The sequence below is a fragment of the Hyperolius riggenbachi genome, chromosome 9 (genome assembly GCF_040937935.1).
Source record: "Hyperolius riggenbachi isolate aHypRig1 chromosome 9, aHypRig1.pri, whole genome shotgun sequence".
NCBI lineage: Eukaryota > Metazoa > Chordata > Amphibia > Anura > Hyperoliidae > Hyperolius > Hyperolius riggenbachi.
Window position 1 is genome coordinate 13,710,726 of NC_090654.1, and position 14,498 is coordinate 13,725,223.

Below are 14,498 nucleotides of genomic sequence, written 5' to 3' on the forward strand. Positions count from 1 at the left end.
CTTAAACACAGAATCAAACAGTTTAAAGTGTACCTGAGATGAAAGGGTGTAAAAGTTTTATACATACCTAAGGCTTCCTCCAGCCCCCTCCACTCAGATCCCTCCCTCGCCGCTGTCCTCTGCCTCCTGGATGCTCCACTAGAGGCCCTGTTATCTTCGACCAATTGGGGCCAGTTGGCGCAGGTACAGTCCACCCGAGCGCGCTCCCGTCGGCCTTCCGTGGCTGGGAGTGTTCTGCCCCTGCGCAGTATGCCCAACTGGCCAAAGATAAAGGGGCATCTACCAAACCATCCAGGAGGCAGAGGACAGCGGTGAGGGAGGGATCTGCATGGAGGGGGCTGGAGGAAGCCCCACGTATGTATAAAACTTCTACACCCTTTCATCTCAGGTACCCTTTAAGTCCAATAACTATACTACTGTTACAGCTATAAAGACTACAATACGGCCAGGGTTGGATGTTTTAACAATGGGGTCCCTGGGCAAAATAAATCTGGAGACTCCCTGATAGACACCCAAACAAAAAAGCAGCATGAGCGGCCCTTTGTTGCAGCCGGCTGCTATCCTCTTCCTCACCCCCCAACGTAACTGTTGCTCCCCGGGGTCCCTGCAGTCTTCAGCAGAGTGGTGTCTCACCTGTCCTGGCAGGCGCGCTCCTCTGTCAGTCTGTGGCTCCATGCACTTCCATCTTCATCCACACAGGGGCGCCTCTCCACCGTGACCTGGCTGCATATTATTATGCCATAACATGCCACAGATCACAGAAGATGCAGCAAGCGGTGCATGAAGACAGGAGTGCCACAGCCTAACAGAGGAGTGCGCGCCAGGACAAGTGAGACACTACTCTGCTGAAGACTCTGCAGGGACCCCGGGGAGCAATAGTTAAGCTGGATGGGGACACAACTTGGGGGGCCCCTACAGGCTTTGGGGCCCTGGAGCAATTGCCCCCTTTGCCTCTATGGTAGCGCCGGCCCTAACTACGGGTATGGCTGCTATCTACACAGGAGCACCCATGATGCCAGCATACCGGGAGGGCAGCGGACGGACACGCCCATTTTCTGACTCCAGCGGACGGGGAGGATGGAGGGGCTGTCCTTGTAGCAGACTATAGACTGAGGACATCTATCAACCTCCGGCCGAAGATCATCCAGTTCCACAAGGAAATACTTCTCATTAAAGACCTGGAAAGAAGCAAATAAAGAAAAGGGAGGGTGTACTGGTTAGCAAACTGGAATTTTACTTCTGTATTCAAAACTATCCTGAACGTAAATGTTATCTATAGGATGCAGCCACGTTTCTCAGTTCGCAAAACCTAATGGGTTTGTAATTAGCCAATGCACAGCAGTGACTCCATGACCTTCAGCAGACTGGATCTTCTGCCCTGTCCCAATCAACAACGATGGTCATTGGAACGCTTACAAGTTCCACACACCGGTATTTCATGCAAATGATGTGCAGCATGGGCAAATCAAGACTGGGAGGAAGAGCATTTGATTGGTCGATTTCCAATACTTCTAATAATGAACGATCTCAGGTCTACCAGCCTAATGTGCAACGTCTACTGGCCAAAGTCGTAGACATTCTCTATGCAGCAGACTGAAGTTGCTCCTCCCACTCCCAATCATAGAGCTATCTGATTGGCTAGCATAGACATTCTCGGTGCAGCAGAGTGAAGTAGCTCCTCCCACTCCCAATCATGAAGTTTTCTGATTGGCTAAAGGTGGCCACACACGATACAATAAAATGATCCGATTTTACGGAAATTCGATAAAAACGATCAGATCTCCCGAAAAAAATCGAAAGCTTTTTTTTCATTCGACTGAAAAATCCGATCGGATTTCCCGTTTTGTTCGTTTTTAATCGATCCGGAATGCCAGATATTTTTCTTCAATCTTTCTAAAGATTGTATGGTGTGTGTTAGATTGTCAATTTATTAATGTACACACCCTGGCAATTTTCTCAGAGTTTCCAATAATTTTTATCATAATTGGGGAAAAATTGAACATACGTGTGGTACATTGGTCATGTTTTTGAAATGTTACAATCAGTCAGAAAAATGTATTACAATTCTTAAATTGAACAGATATTTAAAAAATTGTATGGTGTGTGGCCACCTTAACGGAGACATTCTAAATGCAGCAGACTTAAGTAGCTCCTCCCACTCCCAATCATAGAGCTGGCAATTAGGCATAGGCCAAGGAGTCCATTACAGAGATAGTATAAGATTTAGGTTACCTTTGTGACTGTTGCAGGAACAATACATGTTGGATCTTTGGGGTTTATTGCTTCGAGTTTCATTCCCGGTGTGAAGGCGTGGCTGGCTACCTGAGGACGCTCCTGTAAAATATTGAAGACATCTTCCTCAATTATATCCCTAAATACAGAAAGACTGTGAGGTCAGAACAACAACACTGATTCCCACAGGATTCATGCTAGAACCTGATAGGCAAACCATTCTTCCTCTACGACACAATGCTGATGCCCCCTCCCCCATAGAGAGTTGGATGGGCAGTGCCATCCCTCATCCAACTCTCTTTGTTCCCTTGGTGGTGACTGCCCAGACCATAGAGAGCTGAATGGATGGGCTAGATCGGACAGCTCACCTCTCTATGGTCCGGGGTTGATTAGGTTAGCACGGCATCAGAAGAGGGGACAGATGGGTTGGCGGGGGATTCAGGTGACCAGGATGGTGAGCTGAAATAGGAACGTCACTGTGGGGGGACCATGGTTGCCTGCGTGACAGGAGAGGCCAGGAGCCAAATGGTGCAATATCGTAAGGTATAGGGTATTTCTAAAAAGTACAGGAGTAATTATATTCACAAAGATGTGTTGCAGGTCCTACAACCACCATATATTGCCTGCGGGGGAAATTACCATCCCCACTTGGCAGAGTCGGACTGGGAGCTGGAAAAGCTCAGGAAATCCACCTGCTGGCCAAGCAGGAGTAATCAGGTGTTGCTGCTCACAGTGAAGACTTGCTGCAGGTTTCTATTGGGAGTGATTGTAAGCTCGCAAGGGCAGGGCTCTCACCCTTTTGTGTCATGGAATGTTATTAATTTAATTGCTTGCACTCTGTTAGACACTTATACATTTTAGTCATCATGTTAAATTTGCTATTGTAATCAGCAGTGCTGTATTGTGTATCAGTGTTCATATTTGATGTATATCATTGTCTGCATCATTATGTATCCCTTGTTTGTTTTCTTACATTGTACAGCGCCACGGAATATGTTGGCGCTTTATCCTACTAATATAATAAATGGGAAAGTTCGGATGTTTGGATATTTGGATGTTTGTTACTCGATCACGCAAAAACGGCTGAACGGATTTGAATGAAATTTGGCACACACATAGTACATTACCTGGAATAAAGTATAGGATACTTTATTCCCATAACCAAAAAGGGGGCGGAGACAAATACAAATTTCACTGGGAAAATGTAAACTGCAGCCATTCTTACACTGTTAATGGCAGGGATCTCGAACTTTGCACACTTGGTCGCTGGGTGACATGATTTATGCTTCATACACACTTGAGATAAAAGTCTTTGGAAAATGAAAGATCACAGACCAATTTTACCCACTTCCATGTAGTATGAGAGCCATACTCTACACAGTCTTTTCTATGGAGCTGAACTCCCCATCAGATAAAATCTTTGCAAGATGCTGGACACAAAGATGCCCGTACACACTCAAAAGATCATTATCTGCAAAAGATCTGTTCCTGCAAAAGATCCATTCCTGCAAAATGCATTCATAGTCTATGATATCTGCAGATCCTCATACACACTTGGTTTAACAGACAATCATCTGCAGATCAGATCCACCAGGATGGATCTTCAGATCTGCAGATGATTGCCAGATATGCAGATGAAGTCTGTTAAACCAAGTGTGTATGAGGATCTGCAGATATCATAGATTATGAATGCATTTTGCAGGAATGGATCTTTTGCAGGAACAGATCTTTTGCAGATAATGATCTTTTGAGTGTATACGGGCATCTGTGTGTGCAGCATCTTGCAAAGATTTTATTTCATGGGGAGTGCAGCTCCATAGAATAGACTGTGTAGGTGTGGCTCTGATACTACATGGAAGGGGGTAAGATTTCTGTCTGATGGGGAGTGCAGCTCCATAGAATAGACTGTGTAGAGTATGGCTCTCATACTACATGGAAGGGTGCAAGATTTCTGTCTGATGGGGAGTGCAGCTCCATAGAATAGACTGTGTAGGTGTGGCTCTCATACTACATGGAAGGGGGTAAGATTTCTGTCTGATGGGGAGCGCAGCTCCATAGAATAGACTGTGTAGGTGTGGCTCTCATACTACATGGAAGGGTGCAAGATTTCTGTCTGATGTGGAGTTCAGCTCCATAGAATAGACTGTGTAGAGTATGGCTCTCATACTACATGGAAGGGGGTAAAATTGGTCTGTGATCTTTCATTTTCCAAAGACTTTTATCTCAAGTGTGTATGCAGCATTAGTCTGAATATCTGCAGGCACTTTTATTGACCTGTGGAAGCGGGCAGAGACCCATGAATCGTCTTTATAAAAACCGTGCTTGAATAAAAAAAGTTACCTAATCAAAACTCTCCATTTTTTTGTCTGGATTTTACATCTGTAATCGGTAAGATACCTCATTCTTTTATTTATTAATTTTTGTTTTTCAAATAAAGGATACCTCAAGTAAAATTCTCGGGTGCCTCCACCTACTAGTTGCCTATCACATATCTTTGGAGGTGTCCCTCCCACTGGTGTGGTGTTATCCACAGCCAGTAAGGAGCCTAGGAGTGCGACCACTCAGTCCTAGCAGGTCCTGGAATACTGTCTGAACGGCAGTGTCCGAACTTTCCCATTTATAATATTAGTAAGATAAGATATAAAGGATTCCTCATGTAAACATTCTCTGGCGCCTCCACCTACTAGGATGGTGAGCTGGCTGAAAAGGCCGTAGAAAGGGGAAGTGAGGAGAGGCTTGAGGTGACTTCAGGGGGATCGCATGAACGTTGTTTATGAAATCCTTACAAGCACAGAGCAGGAGCCGTTGCTACCCATTTCCTCCACCGGAATGATCCATTCACTGGCAGGAAGTTCTGAACCCCCTATTCCCCAATTTCTGTTAGCGCTGCAGAATGATGGTGCATTACATATAAAAAGTCATCCAGCTGATAACGTTTGCCAGACGGTAGCCTCATTACAGGTCAGTGACGTTCTTCTACAACCGAGCCTCAGTGTTACCTGGAAGAAGTCTGCTGGGACGTGGTCTGCGGTGTCCTCGCTGCACTTACGCACAGCTTCCCTCCACTCCTCTTCCGATTTCAGGTGCGCAATTTCTGGAAGATTAAACAAATAACACAATTTTTCTACCAGCTGTAAAAAAGCATTACCGTACCAAATCACAAGGTCAACCTACGCGTTGTAACAGCTCCTTCGCAATGCCTGGAGAGTTATACCGAGTGGCCCCTTATTGGTTAGGACTCCATGAGACAGAAGGTCCATACATCTGATGAGAAGGTCTCACACTTTCTTCTGCATTTTAATGGAAAGTGTTTTTTGGGCTTCAACTTAAAGGATAACTGTAGTGAGAGTTATATGGAAGATTTATTTCCTGTTCAACAATACCAGTTGCCTGGCAGTCCTGCTGGTCTATTTGGCTGCAGTAGTGTCTGAATCACACCAGAAACGAGCATGCAGCTAATCTTGTCAGATCTGGCAATAATGTTAGAAACACCTGATCTGCTGCATGCCTGTTCAGGGGCTATGGCTAAAGGCTCATACACACATCAGACCATAGTCTTTGGAAAATGAAAGATGACAGACCAATCTTACCCCCTTCCATGTAGTATGAGAGCCATACTCTACACACTCTTTTCTATGGAGCTGAACTCCCCATCAGAAAAAAATCTTGGCAAGATGCTGCACACACAGATGCTGTACAGACACAAAAGATCAGTATCTGCAAAAGATCTGTTCCTGCCAAAAATCCATTCCTGCAAATTGCAATGATAGTCTATGAGATCTGCAGATCATCACACACACATGATTTAACTGACATTCATCTGCAGATCAAGCAATCATCCGCAGATCTGAAAATCCATCCTGGTGGATCTGATCTGCAGATGAATGTCTGTTAAATCATGTGTGTATGATGATCTGCAGATCTCATAGACTATCATTGCAATTTGCAGGAATGGATTTTTGGCAGGAACAGATATTTTGCAGCTACAGATCTTTTGAGTGTGTACAGCATCTGTGTGTGCAGCATCTTGCAAAGATTTCTGTCTGATGGGGAGTTCAGCTCCATAGAATAGACTGTGTAGAGTATGGCTCTCATACTACATGGAAGGGGTAAGATCTCTGTCTGATGGGGAGTGCAGCTCCATAGAATAGACTGTGTAGGTATGGCTCTCATACTACATAAAGGGTGGTAAGATTTCTGTCTGATGGGGAGTTCAGCTCCATAGAATAGACTGTGTAGGTGTGGCTCTCATACTACATGGAAGGGGGTAAAATTTCTGTCTGATGGGGAGTGCAGCTCCATAGAATAGACTGTGTAGGTGTGGCTCTCATACTACATGGAAGGGGGTAAAATTTCTGTCTGATGGGGAGTGCAGCTCCATAGAATAGACTGTGTAGGTATGGCTCTCATACTACATAAAGGGTGGTAAGATTTCTGTCTGATGGGGAGTTCAGCTCCATAGAATAGACTGTGTAGGTGTGGCTCTCATACTACATGGAAGGGGGTAAGATTTCTGTCTGATGGGGAGTGCAGCTCCATAGAATAGACTGTGTAGGTGTGGCTCTCATACTACATGGAAGGGGGTAAGATTTCTGTCTGATGGGGAGTGCAGCTCCATAGAATAGACTGTGTAGAGTATGGCTCTCATACTACATGAAGGGTGGTAAGATTGGTCTGTGATCTTTCATTTTCCAAAGACTATAGTCTGATGTGTGTATGCACCTTGAGAGGCAGAGGATCAGCAGGGCTGCCAGGCAAATGGTATTGCATAAAAGGAAATTCATATGGCAGCCTCCATGTCCCTCTCAGTTCAGTTGTCCTTTAAGCCCGATACACACATTTAATTTTGCTTGGCAAATCACTGGCCAATTTGACGACCTCCATGCAGTATAAGGGCCCACAGATTTTGAATACTTTTAACAGCTTGTGCAGGTAAGCTCACTTACTATGGAGGTGGTAAAATTGGCCAAACAAAATTATGCTTGGCCAATCACTGAATCATTTCACCACCTCCATGTAGTATGATGGCCCCCTTTTGGATCGGTGAGTGATGGCTTCCATTTGTAGTATTGCTCTCTGAGGATCGGAGCAATATCTCCTGTCTATAGCATACCTATAAAAATGACGCACATTAAAAATAAAAAATAAAAAAATAGCCCGGAGACTGCTGGTAGTAGAATATTAGTAAAACCTTAACCACCCCTCCGGTGCCTAACCTTATTTATCAGGCGCCATAATTACCCTTCATTGTTGCTAATCGCAGCTTAGCTTATGATTGCCGTCCAAGGCGCCATTTTTAGCTGCACTGTCCTGCACCATTTTTACCCAATCCGGTGTCTATATCCCGCGCTAAATTTGCTGGATAGACTTACACTTGAGTAATTAAAAAATTCCAGCTCTAAAGGGTCAAATATTGGGGTCAACTATACACAAGGTATATTTAGATCTGAGGGTATACGGTACATGTGGCCAACACTACTTCAGTTTTGTGAGACTGAAGTCCTCTGAAAGCTTTACCTATGGAAGCCCCTATTGCTATCCCCATAAATCGGCCCACAGACGGTTAGAGCAGTTACCTTGCTTTACCTATGGAAGCCCCAAACCCTCTCCCCGTAAATCGGCCCACAGATGGTTAGAGCAGTTACCTTGCTTTACCTATGGAAGCCCCTATTGCTATCCCCATAAATCGTCCCACAGACGGTTAGAGCAGTTATCTTGCTTTACCTATGGAAGCCCCAAACCCTATCCCTGTAAATCGGCCCACAGACGGTTAGAGCAGTTACCTTGCTTTACCTATGGAAGCCCCAAACCCTATCCCTGTAAATCGGCCCACAGACGGTTAGAGCAGTTACCTTGCTTCACCTATGGAAGCCCCAAACCCTATCCCTGTAAATCGGCCCACAGACGGTTAGAGCAGTTACCTTGCTTCACCTATGGAAGCCCCAAACCCTATCCCTGTAAATCGGCCCACAGACGGTTAGAGCAGTTACCTTGCTTTACCTATGGAAGCCCCAAACCCTATCCCCATAAATCGGCCCACAGACGGTTAGAGCAGTTATCTTGCTTTACCTATGGAAGCCCCAAACCCTATCCCTGTAAATCGGCCCACAGACGGTTAGAGCAGTTACCTTGCTTTACCTATGGAAGCCCCAAACCCTATCCCTGTAAATCGGCCCACAGACGGTTAGAGCAGTTACCTTGCTTTACCTATGGAAGCCCCAAACCCTATCCCTGTAAATCGGCCCACAGACGGTTTGAGCAGTTACCTTGTTTTACCTATGGAAGCCCCAAACCCTATCCCTGTAAATCGGCCCACAGACGGTTAGAGCAGTTACCTTGCTTTACCTATGGAAGCCCCAAACCCTATCCCTGTAAATCGGCCCACAGACGGTTAGAGCAGTTACCTTGCTTTACCTATGGAAGCCCCAAACCCTATCCCTGTAAATCGGCCCACAGACGGTTAGAGCAGTTACCTTGCTTTACCTATGGAAGCCCCAAACCCTATCCCTGTAAATCGGCCCACAGACGGTTAGAACAGTTACCTTGCTTTACCTATGGAAGCCCCAAACCCTATCCCTGTAAATCGGCCCACAGACGGTTTGAGCAGTTACCTTGCTTTACCTATGGAAGCCCCAAACCCTATCCCTGTAAATCGGCCCACAGACGGTTAGAACAGTTACCTTGCTTTACCTATGGAAGCCCCAAACCCTATCCCTGTAAATCGGCCCACAGACGGTTAGAACAGTTACCTTGCTTTACCTATGGAAGCCACAAACCCTATCCCTGTAAATCGGCCCACAGACGGTTAGAGCAGTTACCTTGCTTTACGTATGGAAGCCCCAAACCCTATCCCTGTAAATCGGCCCACAGACGGTTAGAGCAGTTACCTTGCTTTACGTATGGAATCCCCAAACCCTATCCCTGTAAATCGGCCCACAGACGGTTTGAGCAGTTACCTTGTTTTACCTATGGAAGCCCCAAACCCTATCCCTGTAAATCGGCCCACAGACGGTTAGAACAGTTACCTTGCTTTACCTATGGAAGCCCCAAACCCTATCCCTGTAAATCGGCCCACAGACGGTTAGAGCAGTTACCTTGCTTTACGTATGGAAGCCTCAAACCCTATCCCTGTAAATCGGCCCACAGACGGTTAGAGCAGTTACCGTGCTTTACCTATGGAAGCCCCAAACCCTATCCCTGTAAATCGGCCCATAGACGGTTAGAGCAGTTACCTTGCTTTACGTATGGAAGCCTCAAACCCTATCCCTGTAAATCGGCCCACAGACAGTTAGAGCAGTTACCTTGCTTTACCTATGGAAGCCACAAACCCTATTCCTGTAAATCGGCCCACAGACGGTTAGAGCAGTTACCTTGCTTTACGTATGGAAGCCTCAAACCCTATCCCTGTAAATCGACCCACAGACGGTTAGAGCAGTTACCTTGCTTTACCTATGGAAGCCCCAAACCCTATCCCTGTAAATCGGCCCACAGACGGTTAGAGCAGTTACCTTGCTTTACCTATGGAAGCCCCAAACCCTATCCCTGTAAATCGGCCCACAGACGGTTAGAACAGTTACCTTGCTTTACCTATGGAAGCCCCAAACCCTATCCCTGTAAATCGGCCCACAGACGGTTTGAGCAGTTACCTTGCTTTACCTATGGAAGCCCCAAACCCTATCCCTGTAAATCGGCCCACAGACGGTTAGAACAGTTACCTTGCTTTACCTATGGAAGCCCCAAACCCTATCCCTGTAAATCGGCCCACAGACGGTTAGAACAGTTACCTTGCTTTACCTATGGAAGCCACAAACCCTATCCCTGTAAATCGGCCCACAGACGGTTAGAGCAGTTACCTTGCTTTACGTATGGAAGCCCCAAACCCTATCCCTGTAAATCGGCCCACAGACGGTTAGAGCAGTTACCTTGCTTTACGTATGGAATCCCCAAACCCTATCCCTGTAAATCGGCCCACAGACGGTTTGAGCAGTTACCTTGTTTTACCTATGGAAGCCCCAAACCCTATCCCTGTAAATCGGCCCACAGACGGTTAGAACAGTTACCTTGCTTTACCTATGGAAGCCCCAAACCCTATCCCTGTAAATCGGCCCACAGACGGTTAGAGCAGTTACCTTGCTTTACGTATGGAAGCCTCAAACCCTATCCCTGTAAATCGGCCCACAGACGGTTAGAGCAGTTACCGTGCTTTACCTATGGAAGCCCCAAACCCTATCCCTGTAAATCGGCCCATAGACGGTTAGAGCAGTTACCTTGCTTTACGTATGGAAGCCTCAAACCCTATCCCTGTAAATCGGCCCACAGACAGTTAGAGCAGTTACCTTGCTTTACCTATGGAAGCCACAAACCCTATTCCTGTAAATCGGCCCACAGACGGTTAGAGCAGTTACCTTGCTTTACGTATGGAAGCCTCAAACCCTATCCCTGTAAATCGACCCACAGACGGTTAGAACGGTTACCTTTTGGAGGAGCGATCTCGTAGCCATTCTGGGCAGCCCAGCCCATGTGATGCAGGGAAGGGTGTAGGTAAAAGTACTGCAGACAGGGCCAGTTCGGGGCCCCCTCATACTGAAGCTGTAATCTCCCGCCCACATTGTCCGCCACTCTGACTGGCCACGCCCCCAAGGAACCCTGGGAATGCTGCAGCTCCAACAAAGATCCCGGCCCAAACAAGTCCAGCGGGTCTTTCCCTCTGTGTGGCTGGAGAATAGGAGACACAAAGCAATACACAGATTACATGATTATCACTACAGAACTGTGTAAAGAAGAAAGTTATGTAAACCTAAGAACATAATGGAGAAATACACATGCTGGGTCCATATGCAATGCACTTTTTCTCCAGAGTTATTTCCTAGGTCGTTTTCCTATTTTCTTTGAAATAACCCGTTATAATGTGTGTGAACTGTACTGGGGACTGGCGATAGACTTTCATACAAAGCCTGCAACCATTTCACTGCAACCCAACTGACCCCTGTGAACGTGGCCTTAAAGTGGACCTGAACTCAGAACTTCCTCTCTGCTCTAAAAAGATAAGCAACAGCCTTTAAAGAAAAACATTTGTTACAGCTGATACAAACCCTAAAATAAGTCTGCAATGTGTCTTGCTTTCATGGAAGCAGACATAGGGTTAACATGCTGTGTTTACAAATTAGCTGCTCTGTCTAGGCAGAAGAGATTCCTGAGCTGACACTGCTGAGAGATGAAATTGCAGTTGTGATTAGTCACAGATGAGGCAGGACTAGACATACTGGCCCATATGCAATTAACTTTTTCACCTGAGTTTTCACCTAGGAAAAAATGTTTCAGCTTCTTTTCAAAATGACTTTTGTACTCGAAAAAAAGTACCAAAACGTTGGTGGAAAAGTACTATCAAAATTATTTTGAGCATTTTCTTGTTTGCTGGTGGCTTAAAGGGACTCCGAGCACCTTTCATGGACATGCCTTTAAGCCAGATGACTTCCAACAAAGTCGTGCTATGACCCCTCTGGAGGAGCCTCTTGTAATGGCCATGCGTGTCACTTCCTCTTCCTGCTTCAGTCAGTGATGCACTTCTCTAACAGAGAAGACAGGGGTGACCCGGAAGTTATAACATAGCCAAGATGGCAGCCGCGATATTTAAATTGAAATCGAATGAAAACTACTTGGTGTAGAACGGCGATTCAACTGCAAAAGGTATGCATCTTTAGGTACTTTGCAGTACTGGTCGGAGTCTTAAAGGGAATGCTGACCTTGGAGGTCGGCGGGACGCATTGCGTACATTTACGCATTGAATCAGTGACGCGTAAAAATGTATGTGTTAATGTTCCTGCACTAGCGGGAATGCGTAAAAATGTACGCAATGCGGCCCACCGACCTCCTAGGTCTGCAAGCTGCCAGCGGGGGACTGGAGCAGCAGTGAGTGACTGCGAGGGCACAGGATGGCTGCATGGGGCTGGTAGAAGCCCCAGGTAAGTGAAATTCATTTTTTTATTTTGCTTGAACCTTCCCTTTAAAGGCATGCCCATGAGAGGACTGAATGCCAGTGTGTCATATAAACAGCGCATATTTTTCTTTCTGCCTATGCAATGTAAATTGTCTGTAAATTCTCAAATCAAAACATTTGAAAGTGTGTGTGTGTGTACAGTGTGTCTGTGTGTGTGTGTGTGTGGGGGGGGTATAGTGTGTGTGGGGGGGGGGGTATAGTGTGTGTGTGTGTGTGTCTGTGTGTGTGTGTGTGTACAGTGTGTCTGTGTGTGTGTGGGGGGGTATAGTGTGTGTGTGTGTGTGTGGGGGGGGGGTATAGTGTGTGTATAGTGTGTGTATAGTGTGTGTGTGTGTGTGTGTGTCTCTCTGTCTGTCTGTGTGTGTGTGTGTGTGTGTGTGTGTGTGTGTGTGTGTGTGTGTGTGTGTGTGTGTGTGGTGTGTATTATGTAGACAATTTGAATTATTTGTGCATAAATTGTACCACCTTCTACAAAAAAAAAAATAAAGAAATTAAGTTTAATTTAGTTAAAAAAAATTACGTTAAACACTCTGGGCAACAAGCATCCAGCTAAACCGATAATTCATGTTAATTTTAATCCCCTGATCTGATGCCCATCAGGATGAATCCGACATCCGAGGCCTCTTGCACACTACATGCGATTCCGTTTTGTGAATTTGATGCGATTTTACAGGCGATTCCGATTTGCAATTTTTAAATCGGTACTGCATGCTGCGTTATTCTTTGTGTTTTGATGGCATCCAGGGAAAATCGGAATCGCAAATCGGATTTGCAGTGTGTAGGGGGCCTGAAACTTGTATTGCCCCAATTCCAAATAAAATTTGAATGAATTAAATCTGCATACAAGTCAGAACTATTAGCATCTTATTAATTAACTTTAAATGATGATGCAGAAACGATCGCCACTGTAATGAATTTCATCGCCCTTTTACAAGTACAGCATCATATAACAAGTGACAGACTTTAAAAAGCAAACAACAAAAAATTTTGAAAAAATGTTTTTGGGATCTTCATTTAAAGCGGATCCGAGATGAAAAATTGACTATAACAAGTAACCTGTCTATATATCTTATCTAAAGTTTAGATAGATTTACTCAGCAAATCTTGCTCCAAACAGCTTCAACAGTTTATGATTATTTATTCCTGTGATCCAATGAGGGCAGCCATGTTCTGTTTGTCATCATTACACACAGGCAAGATGATCTGTATCTCCAGCCCTCAAGCCTGTGAAATAGTCACTCCCCTCTCCTACTCCCTCCTCCCCTCTGCCTCTGGGCAGGAGGAGGTTACTAGCCAGAGATTTCAGACTGAGCTCTCATAAGCCCTTGCTACTAAGGCCGAGAGTGCCAAGGCTCTCTCTGTAGAAGCTGTGGGCGAGGCTTGTTTAGTTTAAAGAGAATTAGAGTATTAAAGGGAACCAGAGACATTGGGGGAAAGATGTTATACACACCTGGGGCTTCCTCCAGCCCCATATGCACGGATCGCTCCCACGCCGCCGTCCTCAGCTGCCTGGATCCGCCGGTACCGGGACCCGTCATTACCGCCAGTCGGCCGGCGGACGCGGCCAATTGTCCGCATCACACGGGGCTCCCTCCATATAAGTACGCGTGAGGCTGCATACTGAGCAACCGCATGCGTACGGGTATGGAGAAAGCCCCTGTGATGCGGACAATTGGCCGCGTCCGCCGGAAGCGACGGGACCCGGTACCGGCGATCCAGGAAGCGGTGGACAGCGGCGTGGGAGCGATCCGTGCGTATAGGGCTGGAAGAAGCCCCAGGTATGTATAAAAGCTTTTTCTGTTTTTAACGAGCGTTCCTCTCTGGTTCCCTTTAAAACAAAACAAAAAAAGTATTTGGCTTGAGGAATGCCCTATAAACTATATGAAAGGAACACAATTATGCAATGAGTAAAAGTTTATCTCAGATCCTCTAATCTCCTGAGCGTTATGCCGCTCAGGAGGTTATGTTACTTTGTGCCTCAGGCTGAATTAATTTGCAGTAATAGCTGCAAAACCTTCTGCTAGCACTAGGCTAACTAGTACAAGTGCCCGGCACCCCCCGATCCAGCCACTTTATACATTACCCAGCCTGGCTCCAGCGATCGCGCAGCCTCCCTGCACAGCTCCGGTCTTCTTCACTATGGGGAGGATCGCATGCGCAAACCCGATCCTCCCCATAAAGAGACCGGAGCTGTGCAGGGAGGCTGCGCGATAGCTGGATCTGGGGGGAGTAATGGGTAATGTATAAATGGGAGGATCGCGGGGTATCC

General features: G+C 46.1%; 1 protein-coding gene across 1 annotated transcript in view; it reads right to left on the minus strand.

The window, feature by feature from the left end:
• SFMBT1 (Scm like with four mbt domains 1) overlaps nucleotides 1–14,498 on the minus strand; it is a 101,060-nt gene that overhangs the window by 39,240 nt on the left and 47,322 nt on the right. Inside the window, exons 6-9 of the mRNA XM_068255033.1 lie at nucleotides 10,707–10,947; nucleotides 5,232–5,326; nucleotides 2,233–2,334; nucleotides 1,025–1,178 (exon numbers count right to left, since the gene is read on the minus strand). Of these exons, the coding sequence (XP_068111134.1) occupies nucleotides 1,025–1,178; nucleotides 2,233–2,334; nucleotides 5,232–5,326; nucleotides 10,707–10,947 (592 nt within the window). The remainder of the gene's footprint in view (nucleotides 1–1,024; nucleotides 1,179–2,232; nucleotides 2,335–5,231; nucleotides 5,327–10,706; nucleotides 10,948–14,498) is intronic.